The sequence below is a fragment of the Monopterus albus genome, unplaced genomic scaffold (assembly GCF_001952655.1).
Source record: "Monopterus albus unplaced genomic scaffold, M_albus_1.0 scaffold2.1, whole genome shotgun sequence".
Classification (NCBI taxonomy): domain Eukaryota; kingdom Metazoa; phylum Chordata; class Actinopteri; order Synbranchiformes; family Synbranchidae; genus Monopterus; species Monopterus albus.
In genome coordinates, this window is record NW_018127882.1 from 676,942 (window position 1) to 703,109 (window position 26,168).

Below are 26,168 nucleotides of genomic sequence, written 5' to 3' on the forward strand. Positions count from 1 at the left end.
ATGTTTATTATTGAGGTCGTAGTTAAAGGTGGTGCTGTACTGGACTACATTATATTCATAGGTGTCTCTATATTTTTGTCCTCCCCAGCTACATACATAAGAGGGTCAGAATATTAAAACATGTCCAGTACAAAATCACCTTTAACTACGACCTCAATAATAAACATATAATTGAATTTATACATTTATGACAATTTCACCAAAAACTCAAACATTTTCAGCTTCATAAACACAGATGTTAAGGTGAAAGTGTTGCATTGAGTTGCATACAATTGTACAGGTGTACCTAATAAAGTGGCTGGGGAGTGTATATTGACAGAAAGCTGTAACGTACAGTAACTTCCATGTTTACAAAACAATACATGGTAACAGTTGTGAAAGAATTTCACCTGTGGCTGCAGTCATGAGCATTTCTCTTATCAGCACAGAGCAGTGCCATATGATAAGACATTTTGCCTCCTGAATAGAGAAGTAAAACTAATCTATAGCATCACTGAGCAGAAAGTTCAGGAAAGAGAAAACATTTAAATAAATGCATTTGTATATTTTAGACAATGAACATGTAAACTACTTATTCCAATTGCAAACAGTAGCTTGTATTAACATTATTCTAGTTTTCAAGTGGCCAAAACTGTAGATTTGCATATGCTCAATTATACATTCATTGTGTGGCAAACCTGTGCACTTCTTCATAATGAGATGGAATTATTTATAGCATGCTGTGCATTTATTGCTTGCTGGGCCCAACAGGTACAAAACGATGAAGTTCAAGGACACTCAAACTTGTCCTCCCATCCCAGCAAGCTGTTACCTGGACAAACATTTATCATTCAACTGCACCACATCTAATCGCTTCACCGCTGAGTCTTAGTTGGAAATCTCTTCTGCACTATGTAAGTAGCAGACCCCTTTGTTCTTCACTGAAATTGATATTAGACACAAGTTAGTTCAGCGATATCACACTCTAAAATGCCTAATAAATGCATGACCCTTCAGTTTCGGCATGGTCAAGACGCCATAGAGAAAACTAAGTTCATAAAATTATTATTGCTCAAAACATATTTAGGAGTGTCTTTCCAGAAGATAACTGTATTCTGAGGCCTTCATTGAGAGCATTGTAAACCCATTTCTAAGACCATTCTCCTCAGGACTGCAATTCATGCTGAACTGTTGGAGCTTCTTAATTAACACCTACTCCAGCCAACAAATAGAAGTGTGTTATTTGTACTTGCCTGCAGAACAAAACACCATTGTTGTATGTAATGCTCTCTGTGGCCACCTCCTTGGGTTGCTCATGACCATGTCCTCTCTTTTTAAGCATCCTTTCTCTATACAGTATATAAAATTGGAATTATGGCTTGTTGTATTGCTTTGTCACATTTGATAATATTTGTTTTTCTTGTGTAGACTTATCTTTAGCCAATAGGGTTTACTGGACACACATAACAATGGGAAAGTGCAGAAAAGGATGCCAACTATAAAAGCTTAATTATCAAATTACCGGCTGTCATTACCTTGCCAGTTAGGTTCAAGGATTCAAGGATTTTATTGTCAATTCACCATATGTGCAGGACATACAGTTAATTTACAGTATATGACCTTGAAACAAACCTGTTAGCATGATACCACTGTTTAAAGGATAGAGTATCCATTATATGTGTGATATGTGTGATTATATTATATATGTGAGTGTGTGTGTGTGTGTAAGATGGAAAAGTGAGAGGGGAGGGCTGGCACCTAGCCTCTTCAGATAATCTATTTATGGCTTTCACACTTCATTAAGCCCAAACCAAAATACCTGGCTCTTGAATTTGTTTATCAAATGTCTCAGTGTTATCAGTCACAGCTCCAACAAACCATAAAAGTGTGACCATGGCATACTGATTATAGCTTATAGTTTTTCTTGAGCTTGAAGTAGTAAAATTTGTGACATCTGTAAGCCTTCTCTACCTATCACAATAAAAGCTTCATCTGAAATGCCAATGGTGCTGTAGTAAGATGTTTACACTACATTAATAAAATATAAGAACTTACAACCTGCTCATTGTGCACATAATACACAATGGAACACTGTCTTTCTCTGGGGTCTTCTGCTACTTGAATTTGTTAATACAACATTTGAGCCCATTGTCTTAAAAACAAACAATCAAACAAACAATGACAACAAAAACAGATCGATCTAAATCTAAATTTATGACAGATGTGAGATGAATGCAATACAATTTCTGATGTTTGAAACCAAGCTGCTCTAAAGTTAAAACGGACAGACAGAGGGAACAGGTCATATGAAGATAGACTATAAACTATTAAAAAAATAAATACTTTTAAAACCATCTGATTCTCCTAAATCTCATGAAGCTTCAAAATAATACACCTAACATGTATCAGATATAACATTAAATAAGGGAAAGTGAAGGAAGAATACTTTGAAAGTCACAGTCATGTGTGCTTTGAACAGACAAAAGGTGTTTCTTTTCACACAGAGGACACACTTTGTTTGAAAATGAAATTCTTAACCTAACTTACAGGTTTTTATTGTTGTGAGCCAAATATTAAAATTAGTTAAAATTAGCGTATTATGTATGGAACAAAGGCTGTGATAATGATTTATTTTTCAAATAAATTTTAGTTATGAATTTTAACATGGTACAACTGAACAGCAACAATGAGGCCAAAGATTATTTGATCACATGTCTTAACACTAGGGTTCCATAAGACTATCTCACTCCATATGGTTAACTAGTTCCTACTTGGGGCTCATTGTTAAGAAGGTTAAACTGTTATCCCACAGCTTGACCTGCTTCTACATCAGTTTTATAGAAGCAATAATTAATCCATATTTGGACACGTACAGTGAGCGCCACACCCCAAAACACCTCCCCATTTTGCGGGCTTGCTGTGGCCTGTGGTGGCCCTGCCCCGCTGCCAGGAAGTGCAGGAACTCGGTCACCGCCCCAGCCCCCTCCGCCTCATCCATTGTTGGGCAAGTCTGTAACATCGGGACACACTTCATCGAAACTTTTCACCTAATTGCTGAAGACCCTTTTAGGCCGCGGTTGTGGTTACTTTTCGATACATTTGTTGAGAATAAGTATCTTGTAAGCTCGGCAGTTAGAAACACAACTAAACGGAGGCGGTGCAGGAAGAGAAAAGGAGGAAAACTTCAGACGCAATTTCGAAATTCTGATTCCTCCATTTTGAACTTTTAAACTCCAAGTTTTCCCAGTGGATTGTTGTTGGTAAGTTTATAACGTTTCTTTGCGACTTTATTTATGGTAATTACTTGAACCATTATTGCGTGGACTAGTTAATTTGAGAACCTGTTACTTCAACAGTAAGTTTTTCGCTGTGTTTTAGGTTAACGGAGCTTACGTAATGTTTGTTGTGTTGGCTAGCAGTTAGCAAGGTGCTGTGATACTGAACGGTTAGCAGGTAACAGAAGCTTACGTTAAGCTAGGTTGCTGCAACTTTAAGTGACCTATTATAAGATAAACCTGCTGAAGATCGATAAACTGTATTGGAGTTATTACAGTCTTGATTAACTTTACTTAAGATCAGGAAAACCAGCGTTAATTTAGCTGTGGTTACCAACAGGTGTATGATTAACTAGCGTGGCTTTTTAGCACCTAGCTGTCCAGGTGTTTGACCCAACCCATCGCTTCGCCACAACAAATGTTAAATGTGTTTAATTTTGGGTGTTTCTCTTTTGGATGTAGTCTTTAATTGTACGTTATTAAGACATATCATCTTGCTAGTCCCTTTAACATCAAATGGTTTAGTTTCAAGGGTTGTTTGCTCCCAAATCGCATGAGCGTCACATTACCCCTTGGTAAACTCAAGCTACAACCTGTGAGGTTGGCCAATGCGCAAACGCCAACACCTGCAGTTCCCCGAATAGCCACTTGTGGCTGGCTCCAAAGGAGAGTCAATCCCCATAGATTCCCATGTTAAAATGACCAACTTTACAGCAGAAGTAGATGTGTTTACAGCCTGGTACAAAAAATGGTTTTGGTCTCTGTAGCTAATTTCCCATTCCATGTCAAAAGTAATGGGGCGATTTATTTATTTTTAATAGCTCGCACGTTTAAACTAAATCGAGATTAAAAATTATGCATTTAATTAGGGGCGTGGCCGTTTGAGTGACAGACGGGAGGGTCCCACCATTGGCTAGCTTCATTCCGCCCGTTCAGCCTGACTCGGCTCCACTCACGCTCCACTTCTTTGCCCATTTTTGGATTAGCAAAGTGAAACAACCTAATGTTGCTATTAACCTTTGCTGGTTTTGGTTTCATTTGCCCAGAGAGTGAGATCACTTTAGTCACACCCATATGGAAGAGGAAACCTGTTGTCTCATTTAAATGTAGGGTTGGAAATCCTGGAAAAAATCAGGAAGAGGGAGCTGGATTTTGAAAGTAGCCCACTGAAGAAATTCCACCCTTTCCTTCTGATTTCTCTCCAAAGCCCCAGTCCTCCAAACCACAATGCACACAGCATCATGCGCCGCCTCACTACTATTTACAGATTACAAGAAAATAACAAATGCTCCCCAAATAAAACAAAATCGGTAATTAACTGTCCAGCAAACACACAGCCACCATGGTGTCACTTTTCAGCCCTTTTTGTTCTCTCAGTTGTTGCCATCATTCAAAAGCCACGTCAATTTTATTTCTGGTTTTAGTTATTGCAGCACCCAGCTTCGTTTTAGTTGTAACTTTCTCCAGTGCGGTGTTGCCCACCCAGATCTGCTACCCCGAACTGTAGTTGGGGACCTCTGGTTCATAGCTAAACTGCTTTAGCCCTGGCTCGTAGCCGATAACTAGTCTTAGAATTCCGGGCTTTTCCAGCAGGGAGAACTGAAGAGGGAGGCCAGCTAACATCGTTAAAAACACAGGTTTTATTCCGTCTTGTTAACATTAATACTGCATGTGGCCTTTGATCCCCAGTTAAATGCAGTACAATCCTATCTATACACTGAGAACTGACTGCTGTTGGTATTTTCCTCACTTGTGGCTGCATTAACTGGTATTCTGTCAGTATGCTGGCAGGTATTTCAGCAGTCCAGATCTCAAAAGCTCTATAAATGAAACCTAAACCTTTTGCATGACTATGGTTACTGCCAGGAAAATATTTTCTGATGGTTTGTATGAAGAAGATGATGAGAAGCCATGCAGTAGTTGATAAATAATTGTACATTTAAAGTTGCCGTGATTAGTAAAGTAGTGCTGTAAGATTTTGATGCATGATGAAATCTGTTACAATTGCGCCAAACAGTCTGTATCCATCCATACTGGCTGGAGTTTTAAAAAATTTATTTTTATCTATGACCTATCGAAATGTAAAGAACAGTCAAGATTCTTGAAGGGAAAAATGAACACCTGTTCATCCAATATCTTTGAATATAACATTAGGCTGTCACTATTTTGGTATTTTTAATATTTTCACTGCTTTGAAGACAGTGTGGGCTAGTATGACATTGCTCTCATAATACAGCTGACAAACCTTTCAGTTGCAGGCCTCCATCCTTAGGGCTTGCTGTTTATTCCTGCCCTTCCATGTTTCAGAGCTAATCAGTGTAGTTGCAGTATGCCTGAAAAGAGAAGTCAAAATTGGGCCACAGTGTTACTGTGCCCATTTTGTCAGGAATGGAGAACAGTGACCTTGATATTTGGAATATTGCAGATTTTTAGAAATTAGTCTGAAATTCATAAAAGAAGACTGTTTAGGAAAAACTCTCTTGTCAAAAACAAAATGCTATCCTCTGATATACATCTACACAAATTTTATTTAACAAAAGTATTTATTGTTAAATTCAATTCAACATATTAGGCCACATCAAAGCATACATAGACAACTTATTTACACATGAAAAACATTGGAAGGAGTTAAAAAACACAAGGATCTATAACAGTGGCCAGTCCATTGACTGGTTGGCACATTTGATAAAAATGTTGTTTTAAAATGTTCATAAAAACGTGTTAAAGTACTGAGGTCACAATTAAAGGTGTGCAGACTGCAAACTGGCCGTTCTTTGCACTAGTGTTGTTTACAGGTCTAATGGCTCCTTGAATAAAATCACTCTCTTGTCTTTGTTTTGCTAAAATGCATTCAGTCATAGCAGTCATAGAAGATGTGTGGGGTCACTGATATTCTTGCATTCCTTTTTGAGGACTTGTTCAATATTTTGTTTGATGTCATTCAAGATTGTCTTTCGATGTTGCTTCTGAAGACTGCAACTGACTTAGTCCTGCTTATGTTTCAATTTTTAGTGCTTCACGCAACTCAAGACACCATGACAAGCATCAATACTGCTAACATCAACTTTAAGTGGGACCCAAAGAGTCTAGAAATCCGTACTCTGGCAGTGGAGAGGCTGCTGGAACCCCTTGTCACCCAGGTAATGTGAACATAATGTGCATTTTTATTTAGAATAATAGTAAAGGGTCAGATAGTTCATAGCTGGAATAGGTGTGCACAAAATATACAATAAAGTTAATATTAATCGCCTATTCATAATTGTCATATATAATGTATTCTACACAAAAACTCAGTTGGTGGATGCTAATATGCTGGAAAACCTCCTGCACTACATCCATAGATTATATATGTGAAAATGAGCTGGTAAGATGTACAGTAACTAGCTACACTAACTATAATCTGCCAAATACATTTAATATCCTGAAGCAGCAGATTCTGACATGAGCAGTAATTTTGAGCCATTTTGGATCCCTGCCATAGGTCACCACTTTGGTAAACTCCAGCAACAAAGGCCCATCTAACAAGAAGAAGGGACGCTCCAAGAAAGCTCATGTTTTGGCAGCATCAGTGGAGACTGCTACCCAGAACTTCCTGGAAAAAGGAGAGAAGATTGCAAAGGAAAGTCAGTTCCTTAAGGATGAACTGACTGCTGCTGTGGAAGATGTCCGCAAGCAAGGTATGTTGAAAATACATATTGCAGCAGTGTGGTTTCTAGCCTTTACAGAGTGCCTCTTAAGATAAGAAGGATGATAAATAAATCATAGGATATGTGCATATTATCTACCCTAGTTGAAATAAGAATAATGCTTTGAGCTTGATAGATTTCCTTTTGCTATTGGTGTAAATAGAGATGTCTCATTGAAGCATGCTGACGTTTCACATTCATTTCAAGCTGTATATAGTTATTGCAGTCCTTTCTGACAGGATCTATTTTAACCAGGTTTTCTTGCAAAAGTGTGTGTGAGTGCATGCACATATAGCGTAGTGTAAGACTTCTTAGAAGATATCTGGAGCCTGAACTTCATCAGCCTCACCTTTCTTAGTATTAACTGTTGTGTAATATTTCCACTCTTTGTCTCTTGTCTGTTATGCTCTTCTATAATGAAAAGTGAGAGGAACCAATTTCTGTGATATTTTTAACCACACTACTCAACCCTGTCTGCCTACCCTCACCCTTTTGTTTGAGCTCTTGTTAGAAGCATGTCAGCTTGGTTTACCTGTGAACATACTAGTTTTGCATCTGCTGCTGAAGTTGTCTGTACCAATGATGACAATATCACAAGGAAATCATCACACATAAGGAGACTGTTCTTGTTTATGTATTTAATTGTCAGAATTTTAAGGTAGAGGAGATTTGTCTGGTGTTCTGTGTAAAAGGTTGCTTAGCGGAGTACCACCTCATTGTGTGGCAGAAGTGCCACACAAGATATCCAGTAACTAATACATTTTTGGTTCTGCTTTATAATCAGAACTCTTCCCTTTTTAGTTGTTGCCACAGAAATCGGCACAGGGGAATGCAAATACTGCCTCAAAGGGTAAAGGGGAGAAAAGTGTGCAGATGTCATTGATGATGTCAGATTTATTTAAATTGCCATATCCACCTGTCTGGTGGGATTCAACCCACTCACGGTCAATTTCCAATTCAATTTCATACCTCCCACTAATCTTGAGACAGATATCCACCATCAAATCACTAGCCAATAAAATTACCGTTTATCTTGCGATAACAGGTTCCATTATCAACCACACTTGGAAGTCTTATTTATTCTTTTCTTCTCTGGCTATTGTCACACTAGCAGACCATCGAAAATGGGGAGCAATGACTTGAGGGTGGCTGTTATCATTTTGTGTAGTGACATCTGTGTCTTTTATCCCCAGATGGCCAGTGAGTTAGATGTCCCCTGCTAGAGTTCTGCTCTGAATAGTTGGGAGGTAGATGACACGTCACTGGATAGCCTGTGCAGTGCTCACTGCCTAGTAATGTTACTGTAGTTGTGGTAAGCTGTCTCTGGGCTGGAATTCAGTGACTGTTGTAAGCTGGTTCCGAGGCCTGGCTGTCGGCTATGCCATGCTGCTCAGTGGAGCGTGCCTAGACTGATAATGTGCCCATTGAGTAGGGTGACACACCCCACCCTCCTAGAGTTAGAAAGAATTTTTTGCCCAGCTGTGGTTTACCAGCTGTTTTTACAATGGGAGAAGAACATTAAGAATAACTGTGTGTATATACTGCACATTGAATTGGGTAATGGACCAAGTTTTTCTTCTTAAATTGTTTCAGATTTAGTGATTTAGCTCCAGTTAACTTTCTGATTAATTTGAATCTTTTTATTTACAAAAGACATCACATAGATCTTACCCTGTTAAAGACCTTTTTATTACTCAGCCATTTCTGTCTACTCTTTTCCTTGTTCTCTCTGTCTCGCCCTTCCTTCCCTGTCTGTGTCTTTGTTGTCCTGCTGTTGGGGAGGCTTTTTTGTGTGATACACATTTTAATCATTTCATCATGCACTTGATGGGCCGCAGGTGAGCATTAGATGGATGGAAGTTTATTAAAGGAGCACTGATCACTGTCTGCCCTCAGAAAATGGCCTTATTGATTTCGTTCACAGGGGGGAATAACAGTCTGAAGGTGTGGACATTGTTTGAAGTCTCTTGTCGATCATGTGCACAAACTGATTTAGCTCTCTGCTGGGATAAAATGGTGAGAATCTATTGGACATCTCTGTTCTACAGATCTTGCAAATCTTTTTTTTCCCCCACCAAACAAGGTGAATTCATTGCTAAATGCCAATTTGAAAATGCGTTTCTTTAACTGAAACTGTTATGAAGCCAATGACTCATCTGTTGCTCAACCTGGTAGTTGTTCATGATTTAACAAAAATACTAAGCAATATTTAAATTTTGGTGTGTTAGTCTGAGGATTTAGTGTAATGTAATAACAGCAACAGTTGAAATTGGGTACCTCAATTTATTTTATTTCTTTCATTAGTAACCTACAGTCTCCCCTTCTTCTGCACCTCCAGCTTGTCTTTTCTTTAGGTGCTGATGCATTAGTGTCATGCTCCCATGCCATGACATACTTTTCTTTCTGTTTCTCTGCTGCAACCGTTCTCACTACAATCCACTGCTTCCGCCATTTTTTCAGATGTTTTCATATACCTGTAGTCATCCAGCTGTGTCACACAGCTAAGTGACTAGACCCAACTCATCAACAAAATTTTATTTCTTGCTATTTTTTTATCAATTAGTTGTTGCAGCCCTAGTTTCATTGCCTGCCCATAGTGCACGTAATTTTGTGTTGGTGCTCCTAAAAGTTTCAGTAAGGAGCACCAGTGCTACTAGTGGAAAATGTTAGCCTGAGCCCTGCAAGGTATGTACAGAGTAGGAAAAATAACAGATGAAAATAAATGTGCCATTATGCTTTACGTTACAGTTAGAGTGACAGTGTTTCTGACATACCTCAAAGAAAGCTTTGGCATCTCTGTACTGCAGTCTGTTACTTATGCCAAACACATACAAACATCAGGATATATTAATGGTATAATTATTTTTGTATGTTGGCCACTATGTCCACTGAAAACCAAGCATCAAATGCTTTTATCTGTAAATCTATTTGGAAGTACAAGACTGCAACTACACATTTTTTTTTTTTCTTGCGGTCAGTAGCAGCTAAATGTGGCTGTTGAGTAAGTGACTTTCAAGTTTCAGTAAGTAATTGAATTATGCATATGTTGAACTGAATAGCAGCCACAGGACAGTGAAATGCGTATGATGCTTCTGCTTTGTGCCTTTCTTTTTGGGGGAGTGGGAAGCTGTTGGCTGGGTGCCCCGCCCCACCAAATGAATGGTAGTGGAAACTAGGGGTGCAACGGTTCTCGGTAAAGATTCGAACCGTCCTGTTCTCCTCCCACGGTTCGACACGCACATGGACCGCGGTTGCTCTGACCACGCACTTACAATACAGTTCGGTGAAAAAAACAACACATAAAACAGAGTTCAGCTAATGTATGATTCTGAATACGCCCCACGTGCGTTTCATGTGAGACTGCCGTCCAATCAACTCATAGTATGTAAATTTGTTGCTATACGACACAGTTCCTCACGTGTTGGTGTTTGTGTGTGTGTGTTGCTGATACGTAACATTACTCTTCACCATGGTGAGCGGAGGAGATAAGCCGCTAATAGAGCCACCACCCGCTTCATTTACTGTAAGTCTGCTGTCTGGGAACATTTCAGGTTTCCATTACAATACGGCAGCGATGGTAAAAAAAAAAACGTGGATAAAGCAGTCACTGTATGTAAAATTTGCCACGCGCAAGTGCCGTATGCTCAGGGCAGTACATCCAATATGATGAGTCATTTGCGCCGTCGTCATCACACTGTTGAAAGCGCTCGAGCACAGGTGAGACCGAAACAGCAGACGTTGCCTTCTGTGTTTAAACAGGCACTTGGCTCTAATTCTGACTGACACAAAACAATAACTAAAGCGCTGGGGTTTTTCATTGCTAAGGACATGCAGCCCTATTCCGTTGTTGACGACGTGGGATTTCAGCATTTGATTAAGATGCTGGAGCCACGTTACGAAATCCCCTCGCGTACCCACTTCAGCAACAAGGTAATTCCTGACCTATATGAGGAAACGTGGAGCAGAATTGAGAACGAACTTGCAAATGCCCCATACATAGCTCTGACAACTGATAGTTGGACCTCCAGGGCAATTGAAAGTTACCTAACAGTGACAGCACAATATATTTTGGATTGGAAAATGAAAAGCTCTGTCCTTCAAACATGCCCTCTTTTTGAAAGCCACACAAGTAGCCATTTGGCCAATGCACTGATGAGTGCAGTGACAAACTGGAAGTTGGAGAGACCTAACATCACCATTCCAGTCACCACAGATAATGCACAAAACATGGTAAATGTCAGTTGAGTATTTGTAACCCAATAAACCCAAAAAATTTTTCTTCGAATTTGACAGTAGCATTTTTTTCCCTAAACACACACATACCGAGCCGTACCGAAACCGTGACCCTAAAACCGTGATACGAACCGAACCGTGAGTAATTTAAACCATTGCACCCCTAGTGGAAACACTGATCATAGCCAGTCTCACCCACCAGTGATGCTGGGTGTGGGCAGGTGAAAGTGACTTGTAACTTTAGCTTTAAACGTCATAGGGTAGTAAAGCACTTACTTTCAGTTTGCCATTAAGTTAGTCTGCAAATATTTGAATTTGTTTTGATTCATCGACTGAATGCACACCCTGATTTTCTAAGCAAATATGATAAATGTTGCTGTTCAGGTGGATTTTAAAATATTTAATACCAAGAGGAAACAGTGCATGCAGATTTTTACATCGATGGACAGAAGCAGACTTTCTTTAGACACCACAGTTTAAAGCAAAGAAATGTCTGAGTTGAACTCAAAGTAACAGGACCAAGAAGGTGGTGCTCTGAGGGGAAATAAGATAAAGTGAAGTTCCTAATGAGTTTGGAAGTGCTGTAGCCCAAGTTGTCACACATACAGTCAGTTCTGCTTCTGGCCAGAACACAGAGAGAAGTCACTTGACTTTTATCTAAATACAGCTTGCTTGTTATCATGGAGTGAAATTACCCCGATGCTTTAACTTAAAAAAGAAAACGCACTCCAGCACTGTGCTCTTAACCCCACACTGCTCAACCAACCAGTTTATATTTAACTGATAATCCATGATAATTTTTTGACTATATTTAACTGATAATCCATGATAATTTTGACTCCAGGTGGCTGGAGTCAAAAGGGGATGTAAACCCTCTATCATAGTATGTCTTTGTGGTGAAAACAGTAGAGCTGTTCTTTATTTACATGATTGTCATAGAAGAAGTTTTTAGCAGGATGGTAACTGATGAGAATGAGCAGCTATTGCAAAAATAGCCTTTTTTCCAGAGTACACCTCATTGTTGTATGGAAAATTAGTCATATTTGCTGCTTGTCATCTTTTATTTTTGCTTCAGTAGTGCTGTGCCGCATCACAGGAAAGTGGACATGATGAGTTACTTGTCATTTGTTTATCTCTTTAATGTGCCTATAGCTTAGCCCCTACTGAAATGTGTTTTTAGGCATTTACTGCTATTCATAATGCAAGCCTACTAAGTTTTTTTGTGTGTCCAGTCAACTGTGCAGGCCCATCCAGTGTTGGACAAAGCCTTGTGCTGGACACACCAGACAGTGAGCCTTTTGTCATGTCATTGACCTTTTTTTTTTTTTCTTTTTCTTTTCTTTTCTTTTAATAAAGATGGCTGTGTGCAAACAGACGAGGTGCATTTGTCTTTGTCCCTCTGTGTGACACATGCTGACCTTAACCAGGCAGGGAGAATGTGTCAAATTGTTGTTGGCTGTCTTCTGCACACTCCTCATTGTCTCAAATGAATACGTATATGTGATGCAATAAACAGACTATGCCATACATTTGCTCTCAGCTACAACTGCCACTAATAATAAAACTGGTTCTTCGCATGAAGAAATTTCTCATTTTAATGGATAACAGTGGGGAAAGTTCAATGCACTGAGAAACAATTAACATGATACATTGATATGTAGCCTAGTTTTTGTCTTGCATAATTTCATATTGTAACATGTTAGAAAGGCAAGTCTAACAAACTTTGTTCTTTCATGTTTGCAGAAGACTTCAAAAGTCTGACTTAGAACCAGTTTCAATTTAGACCTTGGACTCACAGAGGCTGCTTTTGTTTTGTTACTCATTCTCAGGTGAGTCGATGAGAATGGCTTCTGGGGAATTTGCAGAAGACCCTTGCTCTTCTGTAAAGAGGGGCAATATGGTTCGTGCTGCCAGGGCCCTCCTGTCAGCAGTCACACATCTTTTGGTGCTGGCCGACATGTCTGATGTCTACAAACTTCTACTGCAACTTAAACTGGTGAGTGTTACAGAACTACTTAAAAAATAAAGTCAAGAACACAAGCTCTGTTCTTTGTGGTATTTAATAAAAATTTCATGAAAGGGCTCAGTGCCTTCAGAAAGCGAAAGGTCTCCACAACAAAGAGTGAAGTCTGGCAGGTGCACTCCCTAGTTATAATTTTGCTACCTAAAAATGCAGACTGTGTACTGTATACTTGCAGCCTTGCATTCCCTCTATCATACTCGAACTGCAAGGTGACAAACTGTCACCTTGCACATGTGAGGTCACCACAACATGTAAACTCACCTTACCTTCTGTTGTAGGAGTTTTAACAATAGTTTAACCAATACCAAACATGAAAAGAGTCAATCACTTGCATTACAATTGATTTATACATGATTTATTTCTATCATATGAGATGGTTGGATTCTTCTTCATATTATACATTACAAAAAATGTTGATAATTTCAGAAAATTTAATTGGTAAAAAAAACCCATATTTTCTTCAAAAAAATCAAGAACACTGTTTCCAACGCTGCTTAATTTGAGCACTGAAATTGTATGGCAGTCTGTTTGCATACACTACAAACTGATACTTGTAAATAATATAAATATTTCTAAAAAGGGTACTTGTGAGTATTTTATGTTTGTTTTCATACCAAGCAGCTAATTTTAGCTGACTAGAAAGACTACATCTAATTAAAACCAGAGCTCCATTGATTGATTCTTTTTAGGCAGTTGTCTAACCTTTTTCCATCTACTTGGCTCAGGTGGAGGACAGTCTGGTGAAAGTGCGCAATGCAGGAACAGAGCAGGACCTGGGAATCCAATATAAGGCCCTAAAACCAGAGGTGGATAAGCTGAACATCATGGCTGCCAAGAGACAACAGGTAATGTGCAGTTAGGAAAGAGAGAGACAAGGTCAGATCATGAGAGCAAAGGAGTCTAGTTGATTTAATTGGGTTGGGAGGTTATCGGGTACCGAAATAGGTGCTAGTGTTCTTGTCAGTCTTAACAACACACACCATCCAAATGACATAGCAAAGGATTAGTACAACAGTAGGAAGTAAACAACTAAAAGAGAAGTACATAGATTATAAAATCGATAATATTTTGATCATTATGTAAACCACAAAAACATTACAAGAGGGAACTTGTTTGTGAGAGTTGAAAATGGCCATTGCAGAACATCAAATTCCTATCTTCTACACGTGCAATCAGAGCTATAATACAGCATTGTGGAACGAAATTTTTCTGACCACACGTCAGTAGTGCACAAAATGAAAATGAGAATAATGGTAGTAGAGTATATGTCGTAAGAAAAAAGAAAATACAAAGCTGTTTTATTTTGTCTCATTTTTTTGTGTGTTAGGCGCAAAGCCAGAAATGGCAGGCAAATTTCTGGTCCGCCTTGGGAGGTAGTGCAAGAGGTGAAACAAAGGGGAGAGGTGCTCTGTGTAGAAAGGGTGAGCCTGCAGTCTGGGACCAAGTGCTGCATTTTGATGTTGTAATATGTGCATGACACTATCACCAGCGTCTCAAGTCTGCACACCTCTCTGCCTTGAAGTATTCTGGGCTTCTCTCTAACTTTCAGGCCAAAGCATTAGCACACATAGCAAGAACCAAGCTAATCAATTTTGCGTGAAGTGAAAAAAATGCTTGAAGAGCCAACAAAGCTACATCTGCACTTATCTTTCTTGTCGTTGTTTTGGGTTGTAAACTACCGGCGCAAAACATATGTCACAGTTGATGCAGAGCAATGTTGTCTTGCCTCTGGTGCAGAATTCCACCCTGCTGTCTGAATTCACAGGCTGGCTTGCGATTCTACTGCCCTTAACTTGATCTGTATGAACAGCACCAGGGCAGGATTTTGGCAACCATTTGGAATGGCAGTAGCACTGGATCTCAGTGTAAACATGAGTTTTGACTGTTGATGCCCCACCCTCTGTCACCCCCACAAACGTGATTCAGACACCGATTTGGAGAAGTTAAATGATGAATTGGATTTTTGCAGATGTCACACCATACTGAGGGATGTAAGTGTATCAAGTCAAAAAGATGAAGTACCGTCTTCAAGCTTCATAAAAACTTCTAAAAACAATTTTAACTACAAAATCTGCCCAAAGACACTTCTTGACCTCCATATTACCCTCTCTTTAACTGGGAAAACTTGCCAGAATGATCACGGATGATTTTGTTAGGAAATTACTTGTAATAACTTTTTAAATGGTTAGTGAAATGTGTCACCCTAACCCAAGGTGTAATTGTAATGTAATGCTTAGTTCTGAATAGCAACATATTAATTTGCAGAGGAATATTATAATGGTCTGATTCTGACTGTTTTGTGTTACTGCAAGGGACAGAAAATTAATCTGAGACATCCAGAACAAACTCTGCCACACTTGGTGTCTTCCTAAGGGCATGGCAAGCCCACTTTGATTCTCAAGTACAGTACCACCCTGCTCCTTGTAAATGTTCCATCTTCCACTTCAGAACCTTTTTTCATTATTTGCTGTTTTCTGTTGTATCTCATTCTGCTAGGAGCTAAAGGATGTACACCATAAGGACCAAATGGCTGCTGCTCGTGGGGTGCTACAGAGGAACATCCCCATGCTGTACACAGCGTCCCGTGCCTGCCTGCAGCACCCTGATGTGGCAGCCTACAAGGCTAACCGTGACCTGATCTACAAGCAGCTGCAGAATGCAGTCTCTGGTATCTCCAATGCTGCCCAGGCCACTACCACTGAAGACTCAGTGCTCAGTCAGCCAGCAGGAGGTGGAGAGCTCGCCTATGCCCTCAATAATTTTGATGTAAGTCAAATGAGTGGATTAGTCGCAGCCCATTTGCCTTTTTTTTGGCCAGACATCCACTTATCTGGCAGATCAATAAACAGCACACAAACCTTTAAGATATTTTTCCTAGAGTAGTAAGGTACATTTCCAAATGTATGGAAAAAAATAATTGGCTAACACAGATAGGTAGATGAGGTTATAAGCTCAAATTTGTAGTTGAAACATACCCCATCTGAATCATAAAATGACCAAAACACTTGAAGGGATTGCAGCTGAAGTGGAAATTAAAATGGGATATGTAGACAAACTGGGACATAGCTTTGGGGTACATAGAAAATGGTCCTGAGTCACTACTACTACATTCCTCGAGTTGTCTTTATCTCTGTCAAATGAGTGGAGATTTACTTGGCTCTAGCTTTTGGAAAGAGACAAACATTTGGCTGCATTTATAAATGCATCTTGGCTTAGAAGGTAGAGTTTGGCAGTTCGATTCCCATTGTCCACATGTTGACGTGTACTTGGGCAAGACACTGAAACCCAAGTTGCTCCCAATGGCCAGAGCAGCATCTTGCAGGGACAGCCCTGCCATCAGTGTGTATGTGTGTGAGTAAGTTGGCGCCACAGATGGCTGCCTCGGTTCTGTACCGGAGACAAATTCCTTGTGGGTGTAACATACTTGGCCAGTAAAGGTGACCATCAAATAACTGAGGTTTATGCAAATGAAGGTTAACTCTCTATTGGTTGCTACTGAGCTCTGCTTTAATGATTATTCACTTGTTTGGTTTAACGGAATAGAGCAGAAGTTAATTTTGACATTTAGCACAGACATGAATCCTAATCTACAAAACACTACTCTTAGCATAATGCTCTCTAGGTCCTCAAAACCTTTGTATTTCTGAAAGTCAGTTTATCTAACCCCTCCCCCCGGTCATTTTTTTTAATTCGCAATTTTTTTTGTACTATGGATCCAATTGTTCACATAGATGTTATTAGGGGGTAAGCTGTATTCAACTTTAGCCTTGAAATGGATGAATCCCTATTCAATCAAAGGTGGCTTAATTTTGATTAAAAACGTATAACCAAAAGGTTGTATAATAAACCGAGTCATAATGTTGTCATGAAACAGTATCCACAATATCCAGATAATAGTTGGATAAAACTTTGAGCTAATCATCTTAATGCTGCCTGGAGTGATAAATGCAAAGATGATTAACCCGACTCTTTTTTTCCCACTGTCGCTGACTTCTGTCAGACTGGCATAACACCTTTTTCCTACACAGGAGATTTCTTTATGTTGAGACTGCTTCCAATGACACTGACAAGATCCATAAGGCACAAATTAACCCCTGTCCAACGAGCGCTATAGTAGCACAGGTTGACGTCTCTTTCTTTAGAGACGCAATTTGTCATGTGTTCAGTTATTTAGTCATTTGACAAGTAGCAGTGTGTAACTTAATGTGTTGCTCCTGCAGTGACATTGTTTACTTAAACTGAAAAAAGCACCTTGTTGCTTTGTCTAACACTGTGGAGGTTTGCTGGGGTATGTATTAGTACCACTGACTCATGACTTAAACATTATTGCAGTCCTACGTGCTCACAAGCTATGTTACTGCCAGCTATATTACAGTTAATGCAAGTGAATCCATATTATTTTAAATCGGCTTTTCCTGCCTTCCATGAGCTCAATTCATTCATTTCAGTTCACTTTTCAAAATCGCCCTTGAGAAACTTGCTCAACATAGCCAACCATAATGAAGCACATGTGCCACAGTTTTTAAGGTTACGTTGTGTTGGAGTTTTAAAAGTGGAGTGATTTGTGAATTCCTCTTGTGGTGCATTGACAAGATGAATTGAAGGTCAGCTGCTACATTGTATTCCATTCAGAGGCTATGGTTTTAAAAACGGAAACATTATTTTTGCTTTATTGTTATCAAGAAGATAACTTGAGAGTAAATCAAATTCCAACCATGAAAGTAAGAATCACAGCAACCTACAACAGTATCTATTTTTTGTTTTACACCCAAGCAGGCAGTTGTTTGACTATACCGAAACAATATGCAACCTAAAATATTGCGCACACAAAAATTTTTTTTTTTTTCTTCTCAGATGTTACTGTTGATCTGTTTTTTCTCATTGTGTTCTGTAATTTAACTCTTGCATTAATGGTAAGTTGACAAAGTTGTTCATCCCCAAATACTTTGGTCACAATTGAGGTTTTGCTGGTGGAGCGCTATCTCTCCAATTAGTACGTCTACATATATTTTTTAAAAATATATATTCAACTGTGAAGTTGAGAGACATTGATTCTTTTTCAAGAGCATCATGTCCATAATGGCAGTGTTAAAAACTGCAGATATCCACATGCTTTATTTCTGTTAGTAAAAATGCGTAGGCCCACCTTCCCATTTTACAGTCTATTTCATTCATTTGCTTTAAGTATCAAATGTGGTACTTCAGCCATTACACTAAGTATCCTTCATCAAGTGAGCACTGCTTTCACAGTAGTCTCAGTATTGACTATATAAAGCCATACAACTTCTTTCAACAGATTTGTACTTTTAGTTTAATGATAGCTTAATGGCAGAAGGAAGAGAACCTCTATGTACTTGACATCATATTTAGCTTCACTCATCTGAGTTCCCTGTTTCTATTGTTAAAATGTTGATTTTGTAAGTTTTTGTTTTCTGGTATGGACTGATGGCTAGCTGCTCAGACTACAGTCATGGAAATATATGTTAAACGGTTTTAAACTACAATGACAGATGGTATGCCAAATGATTAATGCACATAAAACAAGTGGCAGTAGTGCAGTCTCTCAAATCTGTTGCATCAGTCATTATTTTAGGTAGCCATGCGAAAATTCACTCCCTAAAAATACTCATATGTGGTCCGTTTCCATACTAATGCCTCCCTGACACCCAACTTTAAATGCAAGGCAAAATTAGCAAATGAGTCAGCCCCAACACCACCGCCTCCCTCCCCCAAACACAAATCCTGTCTCTCCCTGTGTTTCCTCCTCCGTGTCTCTCGCATGCCTGTTGCCATGGTGATATGACACGCAAGCAGAGGAGGTCAGTTGAGACGGAATAGAGGGGGCTGGAGGTGGCTGTGATGGAGGGCAGGCTGCCTAATAAACAGTTCTAGCAACTGAATTGTTTAATATTTTGACGCAATAAGGTTTCTGTGGAAGCGTAGAGTCTGTCATTGGAGGAGTAAAAATTCGTTCTTTAGATGGTACAAGTGTCATGGTGATACTTTAACCCTCTGCAGTACCTCTCCAGCATGTCAACTAGTTGTCTCTCTCAGCAGGCTTGCCTCTGTGAAATCAGACATTTAAGCGACCTCTCTCATCCTGCAGATATAAAAAGGAGCAGATTGGAGTAGTTACTATTGCACTTCTGTGATTCAGATGAAAGGTATCAAAGGCTCTATATAATGGTTGCTTTGTATTTTGGATACACCAGCTTTTTCTGTTTGTAAAACAATTTAGCAAAGTTAAAGTCAATTATGTTTTGTGAAAAACCTAATCACATACGTTTTCAGTTGAGTATGTGCACTATGCAAAGTATTCTGTTAAAACTGTGAAGGAAGGCCTGGAAGGCTGATGCATTTCTCAGAGCTGCATTATTCACATTATTCTTTGGCTATAGAGTTTAGCTTTTCATACATTTTTTTTTTTTTTAATCTAGCTTAGACATTTAGGTTAAGTAAGAACATGCTGCTTTGGTTATGGATTGTTTTGAAATGAATACAGCTGTTTTTCCAGTGTACTGCTGTGTTAGTACTCACACTAGACAGGTGACATCACTTTGTAAGTCCTGAGCGTGGGCTGTTTCATTGAATTGAAGGCGGAAATGATCTTATCTTCATTCCTGGTCACTGTATCATTACTCAGATAATAACATGGTATTTCAGGTTTCTCTTGGTCAGGTCCCTTTAATTTTGTTTTGTTAAAGATGTGAAACTGTAGGCTGAATTTTTATCTTTGGTCCCATGAACACAGAAAGGGAGTATAGCATATTCTTCTCTTGAAGGTTTTCAAACGACCTGTCAGTTTGTCAAATCAGTCCTCCCCTTGCCTGCTGGATTTCTCATTTCAGGCTTGAAAAGGGGGCTCTCACTGTACTATGATGAGTTTTTGCATTTTTTTCCCCTTTATGTATAATTTTTCTTCTTCCCTTTCTGTGCAGAAACAAATAATCGTGGACCCCCTGGCATTTAGTGAGGAGCGCTTCCGCCCCTCCCTGGAGGAGCGCCTTGAGAGCATTATCAGTGGTGCTGCCCTCATGGCCGACTCTTCTTGCACACGTGATGACCGCAGGGAGCGCATTGTGGCTGAATGCAATTCTGTACGCCAGGCTCTTCAGGACCTTCTGTCTGAGTACATGGGCAATGTAAGTGGTCTTACTCTTGTATTTTCTTTCTCCTGCCACACTGTATCCATAGCAAAACAGCTGTCTTTAATTTTTCTGTTTGCATTTTGCCCTTATTGGACAGCTAGGCAGAAAATTCTACATGGCCAATAGACAGTATACTGTAGAGAGCATGTGTGACCATCGATTGGCTCCATTGATGATGTAGTGGGCTCATTGGGGCTCCTCACTGTATTTGGTTCAGAAAAATGGTTGCTGGTCTACACGGACACATACTGTGGATGCAGATTGACATGTGGCTTAATTAGGATTTAAAGGCTAGTTTAACTAAGATGTACGGGTAGTACAACGAAATTGGAGTGCTACAAATGAGAATGGTGCAAGTTTAATAGTAGATAATAAAAGACAAAATGAATAACAGACATAAAAAATAAATAAAATACAGGTCACAATTTAAATATATGTTCAGACCAAAATCATATCATATGTTTGTATTCAAAGATCTGATGGCCCAGGGAAATAAACTGTTTTTAAGTTTATTTGTTCTGCTTTTTAGACTCATAACGCCTTCCAGTGGGCAGGAGAGCAAATAAATCATACGCAGGATGTGTATTATCCTTTGCAATATTTCTGGCCTTGTTGAGACAACGAGTGCTAACTATGTCCTCCAAAGAGGGCAGGGGACAGCCAATGAATTTTTTATTTTTTTTTCTTTCTACTGACCTTATAACTTTTTGTAGGGCCTTCCCGTCTGCACAAATGGTGTCGGACATGGTCTCTTTCTGCTATACTAACGTCCTCCAAGATGTGCTTCTGTTGCTATTCCAGCTTTTCTAAACTGTGTTTTCAAAGTTAGGTCTGCAAGTTAGTCACAGCTGCCACATAGTGAAGGTTATAAAGCTTGATTTATGGTTCTGCTTTGAATCTACGTAGAGCCTACACCATAGGCTATGCAAGTGGCTTACGCTGTTGTGTGCATTTATGTTTATGCATTGGTGTGTCTGTCACCCTGCAATTACAAAATGCTAGGTGCCATTTGTCTGCCACCTTGTAGTGTTTCTTCACCACTTACTAACGGTAGCGACTGAAACTGAGCGAGCCATGTGGGTGTTAAAACAAAGATGTTGAACAGCAGTTACTTTTACTGAAATTACTGCAACACAGATGAGAGAAGACATTGGAGGATATGATCTGTACAGCCAATGAACCAACTGAGACAGAACGAGGGGAGACTTTCCATGCTTGTCCAGCCACTGAGTGACATTAATGAGGAAATGAGATGCTACCAATCACAGCTGTTGTGGTCTGTGTCAACATGAGTTACATTTTCAAAATACATTCAGTATTGCATAAGAATTTTGCTCAGTTTACCTAAGAACACTTCATGTGGATGTTGTGGCAAACTTTTAAATATTCCACGTAACAATAGAAAGCACTAGAGCTTTTAAGATTTGTTTGAATCCCTCCATGCTTTCTTGTCCATATATTCAGTGTAAAAACTGGCTCATTTTTGAGTTTGAATATTTAAATAATGACTGCTGTGATCATTTCAGCAGAGCACGTTGATTCTGTGATCAAGACTTTTAAGGAAGAGGCAATGAAACAGAAAAAGCTCTTCCATTCTGTCTTTCAGCCCATTTCCTATTCAGATATTTCTCTTTTCTGTTTGGAAACAACTCAGTTTAACCACCCTCCAGATATCCTCCCCGTAATAGCAGAATGTCAGTGTGAGTCAGCCACAGAGCAAAATTTAATTGCTGTTGTAATGCCTTATTTATTACTGTCTATGAGCTTGAACTTTATCTGTTTTCTGCTGTTCTAGCTGGCTTTCAGAGAGAAAATCATAAACTACACAGCTTTCCCATTTAATTTGCGAAATGTTACAGTGGTCCTGTGGCTGTAATGGATGTCTGGTCGGGCAGGGTGTGATAATAGTACGGATCTGAACTCTTATTCCACATACACAGTATGAAACAGTAGTTTGGCAAGAGCACAAAATATCTTAACACACAATACAAAATGATTTCCAATTAAACATGTTAGTTTCTTGTATGAAATACTCACTTGCTATGGCCCTAAAACATGGCTAAGTTTAACATTCTTGGCTAACCAGTTTTGAAATGACTTTCCTAAGCCAAGGGACAGTTTAACATTTATCTAAATATAGTATTTTTGGGACTGTAGGTTACATTATAAATTGCCCAATTTAGGAATGGCGGCTCTGCTACTTGACCAGGGCATTTGCTATAGCAGAAAACAGGGAAATGACCTAAGCTTATCTGCATAATAAGCAGGCAAATTGGTGTTCTGTCTGCACCCAGAAGTAAATCTGTCTCTTCTTGGCTCTTGGTCTAACACTCAATGGAATGTCACTGAAATCTGTTAAAGGGACCCTCATTCTGTTCTCCCAGTAGATTTAAAAATGCGGGTGAGGAGTGAGGGAGCAACAAGTAGGCAGTATGGCCTTGTCAGTAATGGGCGACATGGAGCATTAAAGCACACCGACCTTTAACCAGTGTAGCATGGACAGACTTGGGGTTAATGCCCATTTGAAGGTTTTACCAGACTTTCCTTCTCTGGTGCAGAGAGACAAAGTCTGGTGGGGCTCTGACAGTCACTGCAGGCATGTGTGTGTCCCTTTTGAGGGAATAACTGCATGAATATTGTGTTGTAACTGAGTTTACAGCACTGTACGAGAGGCTCTTTAGTGTGCGTGTGTGCCATCTGGGGGAGTGTCACTAAGTTAGTACTGTTTATCATAGTTAATGTTACCGTTTGTCAGCTCTAAATATATTGTTAAGCTCTGAAAACAACACTTATCTCCATATTGTGATTACTGCCTTTGAGTAATACACCTCAATCATATCATATAGCTTATATTTTTGGTCTCATATCAGGGTTGCTAATACTAACGTATTTGGCATGGGCAGGGAGCTCGGGTGAGCTGCCAGAATAGACCTCTTGTCTAATAGAGTCTTGTTTATGTTGTCACGATTAGGGAAAAGGCTGTTTTAACACACAATATGAATTTTGTGAGGGGCCAGAAGACTGGGCAGAACTGAGCTTTCAAATCCACATGTCTCCAAACTTATAAAACTAGCAAAATCAGACCAGAAAATGCTGTTTTAACACACAATATGAATTTTGTTGGAAAAATCAGCTGTATGGACAGCATACAGTTAGGACTATAAGTATTTAGACAGTGACACAATTTTCTTAATTTTGCTTCTGCACACCACCACACTGTCAGATTTAATTGAAAAATATTGTATTAACTGTGAAGGTGTGACAGCTGTTTTTGTACACAGCTCACACACACACACACGTGTAAATGTGAATATCATCAATCAATAATCATTTGACTTACCATTACTTCTTATGGGGAAATTCGCTTTGATATACGAGTGCTTTGGATTACGAGCACATTGCCAGAACGAATTATACTCGCAAATCCAAGGTTTCACTGTACGACAAAAAAGCAGCCCCAAGCTGCTAAAATGCACTCTGTCTGATTGGGAACTCATTCATTCTTTTTCTTTGTCATCTATTATGCTTCCTAATTCCCTCTGGCTACAACTGGTGTGTACCCCTTTTCTCCATTTGTTTTCTCTTTCTCAAAACTCAGTTGGCAAGCCTTGCCATATCTTTTTCATATTTCAGGGACTGGCACTTGGTTCAAAATCATTTACCAACTACAGTAATGTCTGCTGTTTAGCATGTCATTGAGTCCAATTTTTTATTTTTTGCTGGTAACAGTGATCTATATAGTGTACTTACTTAATCAACAATGTAATTTAAAAAGTATGTAAAACGCAGTTGTCACCAACATAGTGCATGTATTATATATTTTTCATCAGCTAAATAATCTTCTATACAGCTTTCAGTCTTACACGAACCAAGTCCTATATAGTGACAGGGTCAGTGTTTCAAAGTGGATAACCTAAAAGCGAAAATAGCAGTGGACAAATTGTGGACAGTGCATCGTCTCAGGTCAAACTGGCTGTATGACAGAAATTTGGTGTGGTTACAGATTGAGAACAATGTTATTGGCAGTTTTTGCTGCTTGTAAACAGTGCCAAAAGTGTTGACGTTTGATAGCCGCAACTTATTTCACTAAGCTGCAGAGCCCAGGTGCTCTGTCCATTGACAGATACGTTTCCAAGAACACAATTCTCAAGCACTTTAAGCTACACGGTCACTTACTTGAAAATCTATTTTAATTACAGGAATAGGGGTCTTATGTTGTCGGGTCAGGTCCGGGTTTTATTTAGAAATAACTCCAGGTAACTGGTCGGGTCCAATACAGCGCCTTGTGGCTGCAGGACTGTAATTTTGACAAATGTAATAAGTAATCTAATTTTTGTGGCATGACACTCCACTCTGGATAACGTAATATGCGTACTTTGTTCTGACTTAGGCTCTACCTGACCCGTGGTTTATGATGCCATTGCTTGTCATTGCAGCTTCTGTGACTTATATGTCACAGAACCTTTAATGTCTCACAAGTAGCTGCTAGAAAATGGAATCGTACCTTAACCACTATCAGGCTTTCACTAAGAAATTATAAATATTTCAGAGTACTACAGGACACAGAGGAATGTCACTGTGAAATATGGTGAGCAGTTGTCCCAAATTCTCACAATTTGTTTTGGCGTCATAACATCTTTGTATGAATAATTAGGCTGAATGTAAGTTGTTGTTTTTTTTTTGTTTTTTGTTTTTTTCCTGAAAAGATGAAATTACATTTGCTGCCATGGCCGAATTAAGGCTTTATCAAGACCATAATCATATCAAGACCTGATTGCGGTCTATTTAGACCACTATTCTAAATAGAAAAGAGACTGACACGCAGGCTTGCTTGTTCACACAGTTGTAGCTTTTTTTCAAGAACAGAACAAGTTTTGGACTCCTACAGCTGTTGACTGAATGGGACGGCTCAAACTCTTGCACGTATATTGTTCACATCAAAGCAAGGTTAGGTTGCTTTTAGCCTGATATCATATTAGACATTTTGTTTGTTGGCTACTGTTTGTGTATTGCATACTTGCTAAAAGGAGCTCAGATGAGGGGGTTTAGAGCAAAAGATGTTAGATTCCTGTCATACATGTCAAAATGCTTTTATTTATTTTACTGTAAAGGTGATTGGCCTATGAATTACCAGGTCATAAATTGATTATTACTCATATAACAGGAATTTGACTAATAAACTCAATTAGTATAATGGCTAAAGTTTCAGCCTAACAGACCATGGAACCTTTTTCCATTTAGTTTCAGAGCTAAGATGTCCTGTTGCCTTTATTTAACAGCTTTCTAATACTGCATTTATGCTTGTGCTTCTTTGATCTCTAATTTTGAACTCTCTAAGCTGTCTGTTAATGTAGTTCCCAACAGCTAATTTGCCGCACTGTTTGTGTCAGTATAGCCATAACAGCTGTCTAAGCAGTGGAATGTTGTAGTTAATTGTGATCCAGAAATGTTCTAAATGTCTAAACATTTAAAATGGTGAATTACTAGGTTAAGGCCAGGTCATTTTTTTTATTTTTATTACTGGAGTCGAAGTGGTTTACATTATTAGCATGATCATTTAACACAACTAGAGCTTGTCTGCTCATCATGTGAGGGGGAAAGGTAGGTGGGGGTAATGTTGCCCCAGTAGTGCCACATTTAACAATGTAATGAACTGTACTGTACATTCATGCAGGCATGACTGATGCCTGGAGGGAGGGACAGGGTGTGTATCAGACAGGAATGCATGTGGGTGTGTGAAAAAGATCAGCTGAGAAGATACTGTATGTACCATCTGTTTTCATAAAAACCTGGTTTCAGTTTAAATAATTATAAAAGTAGCATC

At 39.2% G+C, this 26,168-nt stretch overlaps 1 protein-coding gene across 1 annotated transcript in view; it reads left to right on the forward strand.

Annotated features, from left to right (window-relative positions):
- The first annotated feature begins 2,891 nt into the window (after positions 1-2,891).
- Positions 2,892-26,168, forward strand: part of ctnna1 (catenin (cadherin-associated protein), alpha 1) — an 88,642-nt gene continuing 65,365 nt past the window's right edge. Inside the window, exons 1-7 of the mRNA XM_020596390.1 lie at positions 2,892-3,239; positions 6,267-6,394; positions 6,736-6,931; positions 13,003-13,169; positions 13,922-14,041; positions 15,693-15,962; positions 20,135-20,338. Of these exons, the coding sequence (XP_020452046.1) occupies positions 6,290-6,394; positions 6,736-6,931; positions 13,003-13,169; positions 13,922-14,041; positions 15,693-15,962; positions 20,135-20,338 (1,062 nt within the window). The 5' untranslated portion in view covers positions 2,892-3,239; positions 6,267-6,289. The remainder of the gene's footprint in view (positions 3,240-6,266; positions 6,395-6,735; positions 6,932-13,002; positions 13,170-13,921; positions 14,042-15,692; positions 15,963-20,134; positions 20,339-26,168) is intronic.